The 21,964-nt window shown below is 42.0% G+C and overlaps 1 protein-coding gene across 1 annotated transcript in view; it reads left to right on the top strand.

The window, feature by feature from the left end:
• Positions 1–21,964, top strand: part of VPS13C (vacuolar protein sorting 13 homolog C) — a 548,274-nt gene that overhangs the window by 447,347 nt on the left and 78,963 nt on the right. The window contains exons 73-80 of the mRNA XM_073619118.1: positions 392–461; positions 3,794–3,905; positions 5,645–5,758; positions 7,095–7,234; positions 7,352–7,433; positions 8,032–8,145; positions 15,575–15,650; positions 17,409–17,572. Coding sequence (XP_073475219.1) covers positions 392–461; positions 3,794–3,905; positions 5,645–5,758; positions 7,095–7,234; positions 7,352–7,433; positions 8,032–8,145; positions 15,575–15,650; positions 17,409–17,572 — 872 coding nt within the window. The remainder of the gene's footprint in view (positions 1–391; positions 462–3,793; positions 3,906–5,644; positions 5,759–7,094; positions 7,235–7,351; positions 7,434–8,031; positions 8,146–15,574; positions 15,651–17,408; positions 17,573–21,964) is intronic.

The raw sequence follows: 21,964 nt of genomic DNA, 5'->3' as shown, positions 1-21,964 counted from the left end.
ATTTCTTGGTAAAAGAGTTCTGCTAATGGCTCTTTGCATATGCTATTCATGTTTATTGAAGAGTAGCCGGCCTAGAATACAGGCTAGTGAATCACAAGTCAGGTTTACACCAAAGATCCTGTTGGGCTGTATTTTTCCTGTACCTTACCAGTTAGACATCTACACGGTAAATGTATTAGGTTGCCCAAGTCTTGTCCACATCTCCAAAAATATGAAAGAATATTTAAGTTTTATGAATAAAATATTCCTAATATCAGTTTTTTTGTTTGGTTTTGTTTTTGTTTTTTTAATAAACCAAGAAAACATCACAGTGGAGTAAGCAGTTCATGCAATTAATAATGTTTTGTTAAGATAAGAAAAACTAATTTCCTGACTTTTTTGTCTCTTTTAGAACCTAAGCCTTTCATTGATATTAGCATTATTACCAGGTTTAATGAATTCAGCAAAGTCAAGCAGTTTAAGTAAGTCATTTATTTTGTTCTGGGTATAAAATATCTACATTTCATAAACAAAACACTACACCTATACATAAATAAATGTGTAATGCTATTCCTTTAGGAATAGTGATTATAATGGTAATACACCTACAGTCATAAATGCAAATCAAACAAACTCAGTGCAAAATCAAACACAATCCCAATATAATCTTCAATCCACCACCCTGACATTTCGTCAAAAATTATGTCTTCGGGGGGAAAAAGGTTCCCGATTCACCATAAGACATAATTTCTAATAAAACGTGCGTAGGACAGGGCACACAATCTGGCTTTGTGAGTATATTATGTTTACAATAAATTTGAATTATATGGGGTTACGCCTTTTTTTTTTTTTTTTTGTGGCGTGAAGAGGAAGAACTTGAACATGTGCCTGTTATTATGAAAGAGCGTTTGTGACCTCTATAATAAGGGGTGTTTGGATTGGTAATAGAAATAAGAAATACCTGTGTTCAAATCCCAATAGCTTGATAGACACAAGTTGGAGGAGAGCTACAGGTTCAGGTCTGGCTGATTAGGTAAGAGGGGTATTTTGTAGTGGTGGTGACTGTGAAGGAGTGCCCCAATTGTGATTAACTGGATGTAGGAGAACTAAAGTGGTCACAAGAAGTCATTATTACACATAATTTAATTCTGGTGGACTTTTACATAATATTTCACAATCAGGGTGGTGGATTTGTTTATATTGAGATTGTGTGTTGAGTTCATTAGGGTTTAGTAAAACACTACAGCTAAATCAGGAAAACTTATTTAAGGTTGATCTGCAAAGATTACCCTGGGACTTCTGAAGCACTTCATCTAGAAAGGCTTTGTTCTGTCCTGCCCCCTGGACCTTACCTTTGATTGCTGGGGTATCCCAGGGGCCCCAGCTGCATTGGGGGCCCCTGCACTTTCCCTATCCCCTTGCAGCTTAGTGTGTAAACGTACTGTTTCTGTGTAAACATACACTCCCCTCTCATTTAATCAAGTTAGGCTGTTCCTCTGAGATCTTCAGTATCTCCAGAGGCAGCCAGAGTTTGTGGGCGGAGCCAGGGGTGTGGCTGCCTCCTCCACTCCTTCTACGGACTCGTTCACTCAAGCTGAGAAGAGACCCTAGCAGCCCTGGGAGTTTTTTATCCAGCAATGCTGTAAGTGACCAAGCACATTGTCACTGCATACAGCATTAACCTGGCACTAGTTCACCCTATACTACCCAAACCTTCACCTATACTGCCCTATACTATCCAAACCTTCACCTATACTGCCCTATACTACCCAAACCTTCACCTATACTGCCCTATACTATCCAAACCTTCACCTATACTGACCTATACTATCCAAACCTTTGCCGCTCTATACTATCCAAACCTTCACCTATACCGCCCTATTCTATCCAAACCTTCACCTATACCGCCCTATACTATCCAAACCTTCACCTGTACTACTCTATACTATCCAAACTTTCACCTATACTGCCCTATACTACCCAAACCTTCCACTATACGGCCCTATAACATCCAAACCGTCCACTATACCACTATACTGCCCTATACTATCTAAGCCTGCAGCTATACTTCACTATACTATCCAAACCTTCCACTAAACTGCTCTATACTACCCTAACCTGCCACTATACTTCCCTATACCATCAAAACCTGACACTATACATTACTAAACCCTATACTGTACCCTCCTACCCCCCCCCCTCCTGTACAGTCATGCATAAATACAGGCCGCTAAATGGCTGGGAGATGCATTCATTACGGGGGGGGGGGCATTGTGTACAGGAAAAAAGAGTCAGTGTATATGGGGAGGAAGTGTGTAGACTAAAAAGCCACGCCCAATATGTAGCATTATTTAGCCACACTCACTCCTTGCCACTGCACGCATAGCACGCTGCAGGTCACCATCTCCCTGGTAGGAGCCCTATGCATTACTTTTCCCAGGGCCCATGATGTTATTTAAGATGGCCCTGGGGTGTCCATCACATTAATGCCTTGTTGTTATGAGGCTGCTAGCCAAAGCACAAATTTCACAGGTCAAGTCAATAACTGCATAATAGAACAACCCAGGGGTTAGAGCTCCCAAAAAAGTTATTGGATGTTTACGCTACTTGTAGTCATATGAAGCTTTCTGCCACAGAATTACAGATACAGTTTAGTATTATTTGGATAGGTATAGGATTGCTTTAAATATATTGCACACTCATATATCATACTGACCGTTCAGCCTTTAATAAGTATCAGCATAGAGACTCTGGTAGAAAGTAATAGTCAGATGCTTATGATGTTACAACCTCTACACATTTAGATATCTATTTGTAGTGCACGTGCACCTAGCATAATTCATGGAGTACAGAAGACAGCTCATGAAGGTAACTAAACATTCAATATGATATTCAAGTTACAGAAGACATACACAGTGCATTTTTCTTACACATACTTAGATTCATCAGCTTCATAAAACTAGCTTTTTTTCTTTGTTCCTGTAAACTGCACTGAATGCTTTGCTTGCATCAAGTTTTCTCTAGTTTTTAAAAAAACCTAGGGAGCATGTACATTCTATTGTTTATTGAATTGTTCTTAATAACTATTAAAGTGTTTGTTAACCCCCCAAAAAAATGGATATCCTGGTCCCTTAAAGCAGATTAAACAGCACAGTGCTTATGCTATGTAATCTGCCCTCTTCTAAACTGTAAAAAAAACCTGGCTGAACCTGCCACTTCTGTATCCCCCTCCCTGCGCTGACCACGAAAATCAAGGCTGCTGAGCCCTGACCAGCGTGGTCAGTGTATGTCCCTCTGTCATCCGCAGCCCTGCTCTGCACTCCTCTCTACCCCTCACCCCCTCCCTCCCTGCCTGTCAGCTCCATGCCTGTGTCTGTCTCCTACCCCCCCTTCTGCTGCGATTAGCAGAAGTAAAAGCTTAGACATTGTCACTGACAGCCACTCTATTATAGCAAAGCATACCACACTGTTAAAGTTTTTTCTAAAAACTAGATATGTAAATACCTGTTTAGGGTTATCTTCAGGCGGGTCACGTGACTCACGGACAGTCTCCAGGGCTACTGTAGGAGGGGCTGAGCAACCTCCCCAGCCGACGTTAGAGGGAAATCTCGGTCAGAGATTTAAAGCGGCTTTGAGTCACGTGACCGGCCTGAAAATCACCTTAAATAGGTATTTACATACCTCGTTTTTATAAAAGACTTATACAGTGCAGTATGCTTTGCTATAATAGAGTGGCTGACAGTGATTTGCAGGACTGGGTTAACAAACACTTTAATAGTTAATTGCCTATGTCACTTGCTTCTTTTCTGTGTAGGTACTTTATGGTTCTGATCCAGTGTATGGCTTTAAAGATTGACCAGGGTTTCCTTGCTGCAATCATGGGGCTGTTCACTCCAGCCACTCCTCCTGAGGTGGAGAAACAACGTGTAAGTTGTGTGTGTATGTGTGTGAGTTTGGGGGTGGGGTGTTGCAAGAATAAACCTGGCCAAAAAAGCTCCCTTTTTTGGCCAGGTTTATTCCTAATAGACCATTTTTTCAGTATCTACAGCTGCGCCATGTTCTACAGAGCTAGGCAGCGACACGTTCATTAAAGTACAATCTCTCCTCAGTTTTAGCAATGGCAGTTTCCACGACTTGCTCCAAAATAGGCCTGATAGGTGACCGTAAAGCCTACACTCGATCAGAAAATTAGATGAATGAGACCACTTGTACAATAATCCGATCGTTAGTACACAGCTTTCGAGAGTCAATCATGACAGTTTGTCTGAAATTATCCAAAGGGACAAACACAAGAATTTTTCTCATAAGATACCAGACCACACGATTTTCTTTTAATCAGTACTGTTTCCGTCTGGGAAAAAAAAAATCGGAAGAACAAGACTATGCACGCTTGGAAACTAAAGTATAACTTCACATTACATTACATTACATCACTTCCGAAGTTGTATTCTGTCGTACGAGAATTTTAGTAAGTTGAGTAATCTCTTCATTTTCGATATGAGACTAGAATGCAAAAATAACGGACGATCATTTGCCGAATTTCTAATCGTGTGTGCGGTCCTTTACTTTTCACTCCAAACGGCTGTTTCGTGACCTGCCGGGCTGCATGCTTAGATAAGGGTTTGGTATGGATTTGGGGTGTTCCCCAACGCCTTTTTTTTTTTTTTTTTTGGTGTGGGGGTTCCCCTCAAAATCCATGCCAGACCCGAAGTATGGATTGGGGGGAATCCACGCCGTGTTTTTTCTTAATTTTTCATTGTCGGCAATTCTTTTTTTTCTTTTTTAAAGAGGGAACCCTTCTGACAGCTCATGACTCACCGGTTGTTGTGGACGTGACGGCCCCCCACTCCTTAACAGCCATGACAGTTGCTGGTTGTTAAGGACTCTGGTGGCTGCCCGCTCCTTAACAACGTGGTATTTACTACTGGTAATAAAAATGCCGGCTTCCACCAGGCGTTAAATTACCGCATGTTTTCACTACTAAAATGCCTCATGACTTTATAAAATAACTCATGTGGGATTTCGGTAGCGTTTTTTTTGTGAATGCCAAAAAACTTTGAAAAATGCTGTGCGGTATCTTACCACATACTCTGATGCGGTAAGATACTACTTTGTGAATGAAGCCCAAGGTCTCTTATACCTATTTTGGCACAATCTTGAAATCGCATGTTCTCTTTGTACTTTGTATTTTATTTCTATTTGGAAATTTATGTGATGCTTCTATTAATTCTGCAGAAGCGTGTTTCTGTATAAGTTGTAAAATGAAAATCTGTTTAATAAAAATTGCCTGATTAAAAAAAAATGAAAAGGCAGAACAAACTTTGGACAAGTTTGTATACTGCACATATAAAGTTTTCCTTGTGTTTAATGGGCAAAGTTATTACCTGAAGAGGAAGCGATGGGTAAATCTCCCAAGCATATGGATTTATGGACTTGATTAGTTAGAGCTGCTGTTAGCTATTTATTGCTGTTCGCTTCCTCAGTGGAGACTTTTCCTTCCTGCCATTTTCTACAACTCCCTAACAGGACATAGACAGCAAAAATAATCTATCAATAGCTAAAACATAGGTTTTGGCTAGGGATACACTTTATGTAATATTTGACTTGGTTAAACATCAGTAAACGTGATTGACTTTATCTTTTCTTTTTTTTTTTTTTGGTACAGACAAAGTTAATCCAGAAAGATTTAGATTCCTTGAACACAGAGCTGATGGAATCTTCTCTGACAGATATCACCACCCTGAGCTTCTTTGAACACTTCCATATTTCTCCTGTGAAGGTACCAAATTAATATAACTGATATGGAAATCAAGTTTGTTGGCTTTATGACCATGTTTTAAAGCGGTTGTAAACCCTGGTGCATCACATACTAGCTCATTATGAAATACCTTAGAACGAAGCCCTGCGGCTACGCCCGCACACCATTGAGATGGCTGACATCTTTCCTGGTGTTTCTTCCAGATGCGCTGTGAGTGGCCCGAGTTGCGTTGACGTCACTCCCGTGCATGCGCGCGAGAGCAACCGTTTACGGCACGGGCTCTGTAGGTCCGGCACAGTAAACCGGACCTTCAGAGTGCATGCTCTGGTGGCTGCATGCACTCTGAATATGTCCTAAAATTTGAAAGTTTAGGAGATATTCACAGTACCTACAGGTAAGCCTTACTATAGGCTTACTTGTAGGTACAAGTAAAAAATTAGCGTTTACTTCCTATTTAAGATACACATGATTAAAAACTATTATACAACTCTCGTGTATATTTCACACAGTGTTTGCTCTGAGTCCCTAAATGTTTTTTTATTCACAGTGTGCTATTTAACAGTTTATAGTACATAACAGGTAAATAATAATCATTAGAATAAGCAAATTGAATACACGGTACTTGCAAATATATGAAATAACAATAAATGGGGACCATTCAAGGCTTTAAATTTTCTAGGTGGGCATAATTGCTCACCTTCACAAACCAATAAGGGTGTCTCTTCAGTAATATTAAAGGGTTAGTTCACCTGTGCAGATAAAGGGCATCTGTAGATAAAAACAAACTGTGCAGCTCTGACCAAAGTTGAATAATGCCCTTGCTATAAGTTTAGGCCATTTACATACCGCAAGCAGCTCTGAGCTCTCAAATGCTGAGCTCAGAGCTGCTGCATCAGGGGGGAGAGAAAGAGCACGTGAACGGGTTTGAATAAAAAAAAAAAAAGCTCACTGCTGTGATGGTGGAGGTGAGCAGGTATGACTACGCCTCACTTAGCAACATCCCAGGAGTATTCCTGTGAGACTTTGGAAGGTATTAAATGGCCTGCACCTATAGCAAGGGCATTATTAAACTTATTCAGAGCTCCACAGTTTGTTATTATCCAAACCCCCCTTCTTGCATAGGTAGTTTTTTGTAAAGGTAAACTAACCCTTTAAACATAAACAGGCTGAACTGCAGACCCTATGCCAGTTGCTGCATTTGGTATTGAACTCATTTTGAATTCAAACATTTATACATACATTTTTTTTTTTTTTTTTTTTTTTATTTACCGTTTGCTTGGTACATTACTAGAACTTGCACAAAATAACATGCATCTGTCCCATCGTGTTGGAGTTATCCTTTGCTCTTCATTTCTAGTTACACCTCAGCCTCTCATTGGGAGCAGGAGGAGAAGAATCAAACAAAGAGGAACGTGAAATTGTTGCCATCAGCTCTGTCAACCTCCTTCTAAAAAGCATTGGAGCCACTCTCACAGATGTAGATGATCTTATTTTCAAGTAAAGCTTACCTTTCTCCTTCCAGAATATATATCCTGTATCACTTCCTTCATCATATATAAGTTATTCATTAGAACCTAAAGAACTCATGACAGGGTTGTTTTATATTGTTTATAGGTTGGCTTGTTTTGAAGTGAGGTATAAGTTTTACAAGCAGGACCAACTGAGGCATCTTGTTGTCAGGCATTACAGCGAGCAGGTAATCTTTGAAGTTTGATGTCAATATTTCTCTAAATGTAGTTGCATTCTTATGCCGCACTTCTGCACATGTTGGAGACTCTCACTTGCTACCTCTTTCTCAGACTTTCATATTTTTTGTTAGTAGTCTCTTGATTTGCAGATTGTCATTTCTTGGGTGCTAATTGATGCTGTGCAGACCTTATTGCATTACCACTGATTTTGCAAGTCTGTTTATGCATGTAACCTTGTTGTGCACTATTTTTGCACATGTTTAAAAATGCTACTTTTTGTTAAAGGAATTACAAAAAAAAAAAAAATCTCTAAATGTATTTGCTTCACTGGCTCTATAATAAATTTAGAACAGTGGTGGTTTACAAATAGAATGTATATTTATAGATGATGTCACTTATGAGGTATTTTACCAATGGTGATGGTCCTGCAAAACCATCCCTCTTTAACTCTGGTTGTTCTATAATTTTTATATGGAATCTGTTATATAAACCCAGCATATTATTTAAATTAAAATCAACAAGTTGAACCAATTAAACATGTGGCATAAAATGCAAGTGTTTTCATTTCTCCTAATGTTTTGGTTATTGCCTTCTTATCCATTGTAGTTCTTGAAGCAGCTGTATGTCCTTGTCCTGGGTTTGGACGTCTTGGGAAACCCCTTTGGCCTGATTCGCGGGCTCTCAGAAGGTGTGGAGGCTTTTTTTTATGAACCTTTTCAGGTAAGTTTAATAAATCTGTTTTAAAGGCAAAGTTCACTTTTGTAAAGGTAAAAAAATGTGCATTTATTTTTTTCTTTCCTTATGAGCCTGCAGAGCATTGTACCCAAGATCAGCAGGCTCCTGCAGACCCTCAGTACAGCTGTCTGCCTATACCTCCTGTATGGGTGGGCAGACAGTTACTGGAGGGCAGAAGGAATCAATGAACTGCAAGGGTGCATCCTCGCACCGTCGAATTTCATTGAAAACTGCAAGCTTTTCGCTGCAGTGACAGTCGGGAGTTGTAGTTCATTCATTCAGAGAACTCTGTGAATGGATGATGCAGCTGTGTGGGAGGAGTCCTGCGCAGCCACACCCTTTTCTTACTCGTACATCACGGGACACAGAGCCATAGTAGTTACTATGTGGGTTATAGGCCACCTTCAAATGATGGACACTGGCACACCCTAAGACAGGAATTCCACTCCCTATATAACCCCTCCTGCTACTGGAAGTACCTCAGTTTTTTCGCCAGTGTCTTAGGTGTGGGTCACGAGTAAAGATGTGCTGCGCTGAGCTCCACTCGAAGATTCCTTTGCTGGAACAAGCTATGCAACTGAATCCATTCAAAGTGTCTTTTCTAGGCCAAATTGAATGGTACCCGGGCCTCGTGTCTGAAGAAACGAGGTTTTGCCTGTAATGCTTCTCTTTTTAGAGAGCTGGACCCCGGGATCCAGTGCTTTGATGTTTTCAGCTGTAAAGTTTTACTAGTGGGGTGCTTTATGGGTCCAGGAGTGTGGGTTCCCCGAGGGTCCCCGGTTCCTGAAGGTTTGGTAACGGAGCCCACCGTGAGGGGTGAAAATCGCATCTGTTGGTTTCACCACAGAAATCCCTGCAGCGGGAAAGGTAAGTGGAGGTTTCTGAGGAATTTTTAAATTTTCTTATGAAATGTCTCCTTTAAAAAAAGTAAATGTTGTCATGCCTAAGAGTAATCACTGGGGGCTGTATAGAGCACGTACCTTGTCATGCTTTCCTCAAAGATCACGATTTGCAGCAGAAACAGCAGGCTTCCCTCCGGCGAGCAGGTCAGACCTCCGGTAAAATTGGGGAGGGGATTTTCTTCCACTAATCACCCCCCACCTGGACAAAGCTCTCCCCCTCTCCCTGGATAGGGGGAAGCCAAAATGATCGGCAATGCCGCTCCGTTTCTTTCACCGTCCCTGCACGGCGGCTTCTCTCAGGTCTCCTCTTCGCCATCCCCTCCCCCCACACACGCCGATTCTGTCGGATCGGAGGCCCGCGCTTGTGCGGGAAAACCCTCTTTTGAAAAGAGAGGGGATGCGCGTTGTGACGGAAGGGGCGCGGCATTAGCGTGCAGCAACGTCCAGTGCGGGAGTATGTTTAAAGGCTCCATTTTTGCTGGCTGCAGATGTTGGAGGGACACAAGAGCAAAAAGGGGCATGTAAGAGGTTAGTGACACCAGCATTCCGTTGGCACATTTACTAATAGCATCAGGCTGAGCGTTAATAGCAGCGGCAGTGGCTGGACTATTGCTCAAGCAGTGAATGCGATTTCTTCTGGTAGTGCCTCTGCATTTGTGCATCGGGCTATGGTCAGAAGGGGGGCCAGAAACACCCCAAAAAAGGGCTCAAGAGGGACTCCAAGCTCAAAAAAGCCTAGAACCATCTCTAAAAAAAAATGGCATCCTTCCCTGAGAGTTCTGAGGTGGCTGCTCAGAGTAAGCAATCTGGGCTGTCTGGTGTTGCAACTGTTTCCAACACTGCAGCCCCTGTCTGTTATTGAAGAGGTTTTTTTCCTAAACCATATTGGGGTTGGAGCAGAGAATAGTGGCTTTAATTGCATCCCAGAATGGGACTAAGCGCGATGGGTCCCCTTCTTTTACCCAGGACCCTCAAACTGACCCTCAAAGGAACCGGGGGCAGGTGTCAGACTTTCACATACCTGACTGACGAACCCGATATAGCAGAGGGAGGCCTCCCGTACGTATCTGGTTCCCGGCCCTTGATAGAGCAAACAGAAGGCACGGGAGCGCAGAGTGGTATGAGAGCCTGGTGGGTGACTTGTGAAGCTAAGGCCCAAGATCCTGGTGCAAGCAGATGGGAGGTACTTGGCAGGCTGAAGCACAGTTTAACTGGTGCAGGGCATGCAGGTCTGGTCACAAGCAGAGTTGGCAGCAGGCGGTCAGCACAGTACAGAGGAGCAGGCAGATTCAAAGTCCAGGTCACAGGCAGGGTTGGCAGCAGGCGGTCAGCACGGTACAAGGGATCAGGCAGGTTCAAAGTCAAAGGCAAGCCGGGGTCAGATGCAGGCAGATAGCAGGGGAGAATCCAATAGACAAGCCGGGTCACAGGGAGATCAGACGTTCAGGCAGGTAAACAGGAGGTACAGGAACAGGAAGCTGAAGATCGAACAGCACCGAGCACAATGCATCAGCAGACTAAATAGGGTGATTGGCGCCAAACACCGCGCGCCCGCACAACGGCGCGCATTCCAGCGCGAATCGGTGCACACCAGAGTGCCCGACGTCAATCCTGCTCTTGGTTCCTCTCTGACAGCAGGAGATGATGAATTTCTCTAAGGGGACCGGGAAGAGGCTGATGGCTCCTCTTCTGAGGGGTCAAATGTGGAAGGATCAGGTTCACAATCTGAAAGATTGATGGTACAATCTCTTACTGAATTGGTCCGCTCCACATTCATGCTACCTTTAACTGAGTCGGTCGATAAGCCTACTTCTTGTTTGGGTTTGCTAAAGCTTCCCCAAGCTGCTCATGATTTTCCTTTCCTTTCATTGCTGGAAAAGCTTATGTATTCTGAGTGGGATCACCCAGATAAGCAGTTTTACCCTCCTAAAAAGTTTTCAACACTTTATCCTATGGAGGAAAAATTTAATAAAAAATGGGAAATTCCAGCTATTGACGCTGCTATAAAAGTTTGACTTGTCCGGTAGACAATTCTCAAATGCTTAAGGATCCAACGCGTAAGAAGTTGGAACTCCTATTAAAAAACACTTTTTCTCCTGCAGGTTCAGTAACTCAGCCTGCGCTGGCAGCAATTGGTGTATGTCAATCCTTGAGAGACCAGTTTAAGCAGGTGCTCAAGATTATTCCTGATCTGCAGGCCCAAGAGTTGGCTGAGCTACCGGGGTCGTTATGTTTTGCAATAGACGCTATGAGAGATTCTATTCTCCAGGCCTCACGCCTTACGCTTGGGCTGGTGCATATGCGTAAAATATAAGGATGAGCTCTGGTGGGTTCACACAGCCCACGTGCAGAGCCCGCCAGGAAGTCGGCACTGCGCTAATCACAGGCAGTGAGACATTTCCCAATCTCTGCAGCCACGTATCGGGACAATGTCTCACTGCCTGTGATTAGCGCAGCGCACTGCCAACTTCCTAGCGGGCTCTGCACGTGGGCTGTGCGAACATGCCGGAGCTCATCCTTAGAATACTATGGTTGAAAAATTGGTCAGCCGAAGCACCATGCAAAAAGCTCCTGGCTAGTTTTCCCTTTTGTGGTGAACGGCTGTTTGGGGATGATCTGGATAAATACATCCAAAGAAATGTAAACAGCTTCTTCTCCAGTGCCAGGGGCATCAGCCTCCAGGCAGTCTCGACGGCCTCCACTGTCAAGTTCAAGAGGTAAACCTCAGAGTCAACCCCCGGTGACAAAAAAGGTCCTGGGAAAGGAAGCCTACAAAACAAAGTACTAAGGCCTCCTTATGAAGGGGAGCCCCGCTCGCTTGAGTGGGGGGGAAGACTTCTGCAGTTCTCAAGGATCTGGTAGGAAGAGTGTCGACAAATGGGTGGCCTCTTCAAAAATTCTAAGGTACAAACTAGTGTTCCGAGAGTCCCCGTCTCCTCATTTTCTCAGATCAAACATTCCCAGGGATCCAGGGAAAAAGAAGTCTCTTTCAAGCATTGGACTGTCTTTTGTCTCAAAAGGTGATATCGATGGTCCCATTGGAAGAGCGGAGATTGGGGTTTTCTTCAAACCTTTTCATGGTACCAAGACCAAATGGGGATGTCAGACCCATTCTAGATCTCAAAGATCTAAACCGGTTTTTGAATACCCGCTCTTTTCGCATGGAGTCAATCCGATCAGTAGTCTCCATTCTACAAGGTGGAGAACTTCTAGCGTCAATCGACATCAAGGATGCTTACCTCCATGTACCTATTTTTCCCGTTCACCAGAAATTTCTATGCTTCGAAATAGAAAATCTTCATTTTCAGTTTGTAGCTCTACCTTTCAGTCTAGCTACTGCACCTCTATTATTTGGCTCTTCCTCTAGCCAGATTAAGGGCTCAAGGTATAACGATTGTAGCTTACTTAGACGATCTGCTCTTGATAGACCAGACGGTAGCCCGCTTAGACCAGAGTTTGGTCACCACAGTCAGCTACCTGGAATACCTAGGTTGGATTCTCAACCTAGAAAAATCTTCCTTAAAACCATCAAGGATATTGGAATACTTGGGTCTGATCATAGATACAGCTCAGAAGAGGGTGTTCTTGCCCCAGGCAAAGATCAGTGCCATAGAGGAACTGATTCAGGTGGTCAAGGCAAAAAAGAATCCTCCTATTCAACTTTGCATGAGATTGTTGGGAAAGATGGTGGCTTCATTCGAGGCCGTTCCTTATGCTCAATTTCATTCAAAACTACTGCTAAAGAGTATCCTATCGGCTTGGAACAAGAAGGTTCAAGCTCTAGACTTCCCAATGCATTTGTCTCTAAAGGTGTGCCAAAGCCTCAGTTGGTGGTTGATAGCCAAGAATCTGCAGAAATGAAAATCCTTCCTACCAATTATCTGGAAGGTGGTAACAGATGCCAGCCTTTTGGGTTGGGGAGCAGTCCTGGAAGTAGCGACTGTCCAAGGGAAATGGTCCAAATCAGAAATGACCTTGCCCATCAATATTCTAGAGATTCAGGCAGCACGCCTGGCCCTGAGGGCCTGGACGTTCAGGCTACGGAATTGTCCTGTCGGGATCCAATCCGACAATGCCACAGCAGTGGCCAATATCAATCACCAAGGGGGCACGAGAAGTCATGCGGCCCAGAGAGAGGTGAATCATATGTTAAATTGGGCAGAAAACAATATACCTTGCCTATCAGCAGTCTTCATTCCAGGAATAGAGAATTGGCAGGCGGACTACTTGAGTCGCCAGCAGTTGTTCCCGGGAGAATGGTCTCTTCACCCCGACATCTTTCTGACAATATGTCAAAAATGAAGAATTCCGGACGTGGATCTGTTTGCGTCCAGGTTCAACAAAAAGATCGACAACTTTGTGTCAAGAACAAAAGATCCGCTGGCATGCGGAACAGATGCCTTGTATTCCCGTGGAATCAGTTTTCACTGATTTATGCATTCCCTCCTGTTCTGCTGCTTTCACGACTTCTTCACAGGATCAAGCAGGAAGGGAAGTTGGTGATTCTTGTGGCCCAGGAGATCTTGGTATGCAGAGATTGTAAGGATGTCATTAGGGGTCCCATGGACCCTACTGCCACGTCCAGACCTTCTCTCGTAAGGTCCGGTATTCCGTCCTACTTTATAAACGCTAAATTTAATGGTTTGGCTATTGACACCCACATTCTGAAGAAGTGTGGGCTGTCAGGTTCAGTGGTGTCTACCTTGGTTAATGCAAGGCCTCCAGAGTCATATATTATAGAGTCTATAAGCTAAATGTCTCCTGGTGTGAATCCAGGACCTCAGGAAATATGTCATAGGTAGAATCCTTGACTTTCTACAGATAGGGTAATGCCGCGTACACACAAGCCGACTTTACGGCAGACTTTGCCCGGCGGACTTTTCGACGGACTTTCTGAATAAACGGACTTGCCTACACACAATCAACCAAAGTCCGACGAATTTGTACGTGATGACGTACGACCGTACTTAAATAAGGAAGTTCATAGCCAGTAGCCAATATCTGCCCTAGCGTGGCTTTTTGTACGTCCAACTAGCATACAGACGAGTGGACTTTTCGACCGGACTCGAGTCCGTCGGATAGATTTGAAACATGTTTCAAATCTAAGTCTGTCCAACTTTTGAGAAAACAAAGTCCGCTGGAGCCCACACACGATCGAATTGTCCGACGAAATCCGGTACGCCGGACTAAGTCTGCCGTAAAGTCCGCTCGTGTGTATGCGGCATTAGAGCCATATTTAATTATTCACAAGGATTAGGTTGTATTGCGCCCTCATCCTAATTTTCTACCAAAGGTAGTATCAGGTTTTCATCTAAACCAGGATAATATTCTGCCTTCATTTTGCCCCAGAACCCTGTTCTGTGGAAGAAAAATTACTACATTCTCTTGATGTCATGAGAGCTGTCAAAGTCTACTTGAAGGCGACTGCTCATATTCGGAAAACGGATGTTTTGTTTGTGTTGCCTGAAGGTCCTAAAAGAGGACAGGCAGAATTGAAATCTACTATTTCTAAATGGATTCGACAAGTAATTGTTCAAGCTTATGGTTTAAAGAGGAAAACTCCACCTTTTCAAATTAAAGCACACTCCACCAGGGCTGTTGGTGCTTCCTGGGCAGTGCATCACCAAGCCTCCATGGCTTAAATCTGCAAAGCCGCAACTTGGTCTTCTGTCAATACATTTACCAGATTCTTTCAAGTTGATGTAAAAGGTCATAAGGATATCACCTTTGGGCGCAGTGTGCTGCAAGCAGCAGTATAAGCCCCCTGGTCTCATGGTGCCCTAATTTTGTTGTGTCTCCCTCCCTTCAGTTGGCATTGCTCTGAGACATCCCAAATAGTAACTACTATGGCTCTGTGTCCCGTCATGTACGATTAAGAAAATAGGATTTTTTATAACCGCTTACCTGTAAAATCCTTTTCTTTGAAGTACATCACGGGACACAGGTCCCTCCCTTCTTTCTGGTATACACGTGTATTGCTTTGCTACAAAAACTGAGGTACTCCCAGTAGTGGGAGGAGTTATATAGGGAGTGGACTTCCTGTCTTAGGGTGTGCCAGTGTCCATCACCTGAAGGTGGCTTATAGTAACTACTATGGCTCTGTGTCCCGTGATGTACTTCAAAGAAAAGGATTTTACAGGTAAGCTGCTATAAAAATCCTATTTTTTTACATAGTGATAGCATCTGGAGAGAGGATCGCCTGCCTGCTGTCACAGTGAGGGATAGTGGGGGGTGCAAGGCTGCTGCTTTAATAACACCCTGAATACAGGTGTAACCTGTTACTAAGGGTGAACTTCTCCTTTAAATCTACTTCATGTTGCAAACATTTAATATTTAGTTATGCTCATATGTTTATAGTGGTAAGATTATTAACAGAAGTATATGCACATTCCTGCTTACCTTTGTTTTTCATATTGTGTTTCAGCACTATAATAAGCCCTCTAATGTATAAGAATCAATATGTTTTGCCTGATCTACCACACTAACTGCTCTATACTTGCCTTTGTTTGTAGGGAGCAGTGCAGGGCCCAGAGGAGTTTGCAGAAGGCTTGGCCATAGGTGTGAGGAGTCTTCTTGGGCACACTGTTGGTAAGCTCCAGTTTGTTTCTTGTGCAAATAGTACATATGTTTTATGTAATTAGGAATTCACAGCCCTTAGGCCTCCTGCACACTGCTGCCTAAAAACTCAGCATTTTTATTCATAAAGGATTTTTTTTTTTGCTGATCTAAATGCAGCACATTGTGTTCAATGTGCCTGTACACTCAGGCGCATAAACATGTGCTGCGTGTAGACGAGTAACTCAAAAACTGAGTTGCTGGGTCAGTATTTTTATGTTACGTATGCACACAAAATGCTCATTTGAAGGTTAAAATTCCATTCAGAGTGCTAGAATTTATTTTACTTATGTATGTGCACACGTGCAAATACGTGCAAAATAAGCACAAGAAATTTGGCCACAAATGCTGACGTTCAAACATCAGTAACTTTTTATCGCAGGGATAGAGAGGGTAAAAAAAGGGGAGGGGTATGCCTGTTTATCAAGAATAATGTACAAGTGAATGTGAGAAATGACATCACTAAGAGCCTGACATCGACCTAGTCGCCAGTCGCCTCCCATTCTGTACAATGGAACCGTTCTAATCGGAGCGACGCAAGTCGCTCCGACTTAGAAAAAAGGTTCCTGTACTACTTTGGGGGCAACTTGCATAGACTTCTATACAGAAGTCGTTTTGCAAGTCGCTGGTGAGGCGACCTACAAGTCGTGCCGCTTCTAGTGTGAACCGGCACTGAGGCACTTTTCACACTGGGGCGGTTTGCAGGCGCTATTGCGCTAAAAATAGCGCCTGCAAACCGACCCAAAACAGCCGCTGCTGTGTCTCCAGTGTGAAAGCCCGGAGGCTTTCACACTGGAGCGGTGCTCTAGCAGCACAGGAAAAAAAGTCCTGCAACAGCATTCAAGTGGTTAAAGTGGGGGGTGCCAGATATAGGATCCGCCCTTGGTGTCAAATACTCTAGGTATGCCCCTTATTATTCCAAGCTGGTCACATTTTTTTTTTTTTTTTTGTTTGCCAGTGTTCAAAACCTATTGTAGGTCGCAATATAACCCGGTTCTTTTTTTGTTTTACAATAAAAGAAAAAATCTTGTCTAGTCCCGAAAGCAGTTGCATTTTTTTGAATATTCTTTTTTATGCTAAAGGGTAACTTCTCTTTCGTGAGAAAAAAAATTAGCAAATAAAAAAAATATAATATAACGTATACAATTGCAACACAAGTCATATTGTAATTGAATGCTATTAAAAATGACTTTTCCTTTTCAATCTGCAGCTCTGTCATTTTCTGTAAAATGCAATGCAATATGCTAAGTCTAAGTCAGTAAGCTAAGTCACGTCTAAAGGGATGCAGACCCTGCAATTTTCCTCATTAGTGCCCTGCAGATGCAGCAGCTGTTGATAACTACAAAACCACTCCAATACAAATTCGCTTTCTATATGGGCACAGAGAAACAAATAGCTATTTCTTTAGTATAACAAAAGGTAGGAATCTGAAACAAAGTTTAACCAAACCTTGCAAAGTACATTGATCACCCAGAGGGGAATGTTTTTTCTCAACAAAAGTGTAGTTACTCTTTAAGTTTTCTTTTTGGTTTAGGACATGCTTTCACACTTTAACTTACTCGTTTATTTACGTAGACCTGTAAAAATCCCAAAATGTTGGGTTATGTAACCAAATGTGAAATATTACTCCTTATGATTGGGGGGGTTGGTTTAAGAATTTGGTCATTCATATAGTTGATCAATTATATTAGATTGTCCTACTTGATGGTACCCTATCTTCTCTGCACACAGGGGGAGCAGCTGGAGTGGTGTCACGAATTACAGGATCTGTGGGGAAGGGTTTGGCAGCCATCACCATGGATAAAGAGTATCAACAGAAGCGGAGGGAAGAGATGGGTAGACAACCCAAAGACTTTGGAGAAAGTCTTGCCAAGGGAGGTAAAGGATTATTGCGGGTAAGTCAGATTACTTGGAAGTTCAAAGACTATGTCCTTACGTTGTATAATAAAAAAATTTAAAAAATTGTCTATTTATTCTGTGGATTTTTATGAGTGGTATTAGAGAAAGAAACAGGGCATGTAGGACCTAAAGTGCATGCAAAGTTTGTACAGTTGTGTGAAAAAGTATTTGCTCCCTATCTGAGTTTTAATTTTTTTGCATATTTGTCACACTTAAATGACTCAGATCATCAAACAGATTTTATTATTACACAAAGATATCCCGAGTAAATACAAAATGCAGTTTTTAAATGAGGGTTTAATTTAAGGCAAAAAAGCTGTCCAAACCTGCCTGGCTTTATGTGAAAAAGTAATTGCCCCCTAAACCTAATAACTGGTTGTGCCAACCTTGGCAACAACTGTAATCAAGCATTTGCAATAACTGGCAATGAGTCTTTCACATTGCTGTGGAGAATTTTTGGCCCACTCTTCTTTGCAGAATTGTTTAATTCAGCCACATTGGAGAGTTTTCCAGCATGAATAGCCTGTGTAAGGTCATGATACAGCAACTCAATTGGATTTAAGTCCGGACTTTGACTAGGCCACTCCAAAACCTAAATTTTGCTTTGTTTTAACCATTTGGAGGTGGACTTGCTGTTGTGTTTCGGATCATTGTCCTGCTGCATAACCCAAGTGCACTTGAGCTTGAGGTCACAAACTGATGGCCGGACATTCTCCTATAGGATTTTTTGGTAGAGCTCAGAATTCATGGTTCCATCAATTATGTAAGTCATCCAGGTCCTGAAGCTGCAAAGTAGCCCCAGACCATCACCCTACCACTACCATGTCTGACTGTTGGTATAATGTTCTTGTTAAGAAATGTTGTATTCGTTTTATGCCAGATGTAACGGGAGGCTTTTTGTGATCTGTTAGCATGCTTCACTTTGTCAGTCAGCTTCTATTTATGTGATTTCTTAATTCAACAGGTCTGGCAGTAATCAGACCTGAGTGTTGCAAGTGAAATTTAACTCGGCTTTCCAAAAAATTGTGGTTAATCACAGTTCATTCATGATTCAGCATGGGAGGGGGCAATTAGCCTCTCTGACGGTATTCCCGAGTGTGGCTTGGGGTTAAATTTCAGCACCATTAGCGGTAACCCCGAGCCACACTCAGGATTACATCTCAGGATCCTGGTGCAGGTTACTTGCCCCCAGGATCCTGCAATGTCCCCCCGCGCTGTCTGCGGGCTCCGTCCTCTGCCGAAGCCTCTCTGTGCCAGGCTCCGTTCCCTGCGAGCGCCGCAACGCACGGGGCGGAGCCTGCCGGCAAATTTAAAAATGTAAAAATCATAACACATACAGTACTGTAATCTTACAGATTACAGTACTGTATGAAATTTCACTTCCCTTTTGTCCCCAGTGCTTTGGCCCATGCCCTGCATGCAGTTTTATATTATATATGCTGTTCTTTCTTTCTGGAAACTTGAGATAGTCCATAGCAACCAAAAAGTGTCCCTTTACGTCAAAAGTGGCTTTAGACCAGCTAGAAAACAGCCATAATAAATTAGAACACTTGCAGAATTGAGCGATAGTGAATCGTGTGGAAATGTATTTTATTATTATTATTATTATTATATTATTATTATTTTAAATTATTTATATTTATTATATTATAATTTATGATTTTGTGTTTCAAACTTCATCATACCCGGGATATCTACTAGACTCTTGGTGGACAGATAGAAGTGTGTTATTGCTAAGAATTACAGACCTACCATAAAAAAAATTTCTATGCAAAATAATTGTACCGCTTTGAGACGCAAAAATCTGAAATAATCATACCGCCAGGGAGGTTAATAAATGAAATAATAATTTAAAAACTGCATCTTGGATTTACTCGGGTTATCTTTGTGTAATATTAAAATTTGTTTGATGATCTGAATCATTTAAGTGTGAGAAATATGCAAAAAAAAATAAAAAATCAGGAAGGGGGCAAATACTTTTTCACACAACTGTATATCTAAAGTGTTGTCAGCCTGTGGTGTTCACTCTAGTTTGTCAATTGGTTGTCTATCAAATCTAGGCATGCCTCCTCAAGACCTTAACCACTTCAATACGGGGCACTTATACACCTTCCTGCCCAGACCAATTTTCAGCTTTTAGCGCTGTTGCACTTTGAATGACTATTGCGCAGTCATGCTACACTGTACCCAAACGAAATTTTTATTGTTTTGTTCCCACAAATAGAGCTTTCTTTTGGTGGTATTTGATCACCTCTGGGATTTTTATTTTCTGATAAACAAATAAAAAAAAGACCGAAAATGTTGAAAAAAAAGTTTTTTTTTTTGTTTCATTTACAAAACTTACATAGTTAGTAAGGTTGAATAAAGACACCAGTCCATTCAGTTCAACCTGAGTGAGTGTGGGTGCGTGTTTACAATATCCCTATTTATTTACTTTGTAAATAAGTTTTTTCCTTCACTGATGGGCTGCACTGACAGGCACTGATAAGGCGGCACTGATGGGCTCCGATGAGGTGACACTGATGAGTAGGAGATAAGTGGACAGATTGGGGTAAGCAATTCCATAGGATTGGAGAGGCTTTGGAAAAGTCCTGGAGGCGAGCATGGGAGGAGGTGATTAGAGAGCAGGAGGTCTTGAGAGGAACAAAGAGAACGAGTAGGTTGGTATTATATTTTTCTCCTCTAGCAAGGAGAAATAGATGCAGGGTATCTCTACTGGGGTCTCCCAGTTTCCAATCACTAGTTTGAGATGCTGGGCTCTCGATGAGATCCCAATCTCTGTGTAGAGAGTACGCTGTGCAACACGTTCTCAGCACGAACACGTGTACGCATATATGCAGCCCCATGAATAAAGACCCACTTTTTGAGGCCGCATAAATGCATATGCTCATTGGGTATGGCTTAAGAACACTGTAAATAGTGAGGCATGATACCAAACATCATAGGTAGTATGATGCGCAATTCATAAATGTTCATAAAGTAAACTAAATAAAAAGTATAAATACAGTCCCAACTGGTGTGTGTGGAGACAGCTTGAATAAAAAGGTGCGGTGACGCACACAGATCAAATAATGACAAATCCGGTGACTGAGATCCCTCCACCACAAATACAGATGGCCGCTCACCTCAAGAACTCGACCTGAAACAGGTCACACAGCGGTATAAAAAAAACAGGCAAGCAATCCCCAGATAACAGCTCTGGTACTCAGCTATTTGAGGTACTATTTGAATTGGCCTCAAGTGTTTGCCAGCAGTTCATTTTTAGTTGTGTCCTCTTATGTCAGCGCTGAATATCACTTTTTGTATGATGCCAAACATACTAACAAATAGATTTTGGTTTTACATAAACTTTCACATAACAGGATTGTTTGATAAAATCAGACTCATCAGTAAAGTGAACTCGTTACTTTTTCCATGTAAGTGGTCAACCATACCAATATTCAGCTTTTTCCATAGCAAATGCACTGACCTATCTATTTATCTGATCTGATGAATTGAAGAAGCATCTGGGATGTGAGCTCCTGCCCTTGTGCTGTTTAAGTGTGTTGACAGGAAATATTTACTTTGTCAGGAATTAGCAGAAGAAAACAATATTTTTTGTATACTATGATAAGTTATATCTAGTAAGGGATTATAGGCTGGTATTTAATTAGAAGCCTGCTGAGCCCTCAAACCCAGGACTTCTTGTTGGACACCATGATCCAAGCTTGGAAGCAATGAATTATTTCAAAATATAAATTGCATTATTACTCATATATCACGTTTCAGCCTCATGACTGGAACTGGGGAATTTGTATGCTCTATATCACATGATCTATTGCTAGTGATATGTTGTTTATCCTGTCTAATCCAGCAGTTCCTTTTTAAAATAGCACTATTATAATGACATGAAATTAATCTCTCATTTTATTAATAATCTGTTCTACTGAGAAAAACAGCTTGCCTTTCTCTCATGTTATTCCACTTTAGACGTGCATGCTGTTAAAATTGTCTAGAAGGAAACTGTTACAGATCTAAATTACCTAATTTTGCTATCTTTTACTGGATTACAAATTTGCTGCTGTGTTTACCCTCATCTTTCAGGTTTTGATCCCTTGTATAGCTGATAAAACTTCCAATGCAATGAGATACACTCTGTAATACCACAAAAGCCCACTGCTGGTTGGCTCTGCATTTAGGTTATTTTTATGAAATTACACAAAGCAGTACTGCAGTGTTAATTTCTGTGTTAAGCTGGGAAACATTGGTTTTATAACCGCAAATCCACATTTCTATATTTAGAACATTAACGTTTTTATACTGCATATTATTTTGTGTAGTACAGCTTTTAGTTTATCACTACAATCTAATCTTTCTTGGTGGGAATTTAGTTTGAAATAATCTTTTGC

The sequence above is a fragment of the Aquarana catesbeiana genome, linkage group LG03 (assembly GCF_042186555.1).
Source record: "Aquarana catesbeiana isolate 2022-GZ linkage group LG03, ASM4218655v1, whole genome shotgun sequence".
Lineage (NCBI taxonomy): Eukaryota > Metazoa > Chordata > Amphibia > Anura > Ranidae > Aquarana > Aquarana catesbeiana.
The sequence above is the reverse complement of the archived record's forward strand: the minus strand, read 5'-3'. Positions and strand labels throughout refer to the sequence as shown.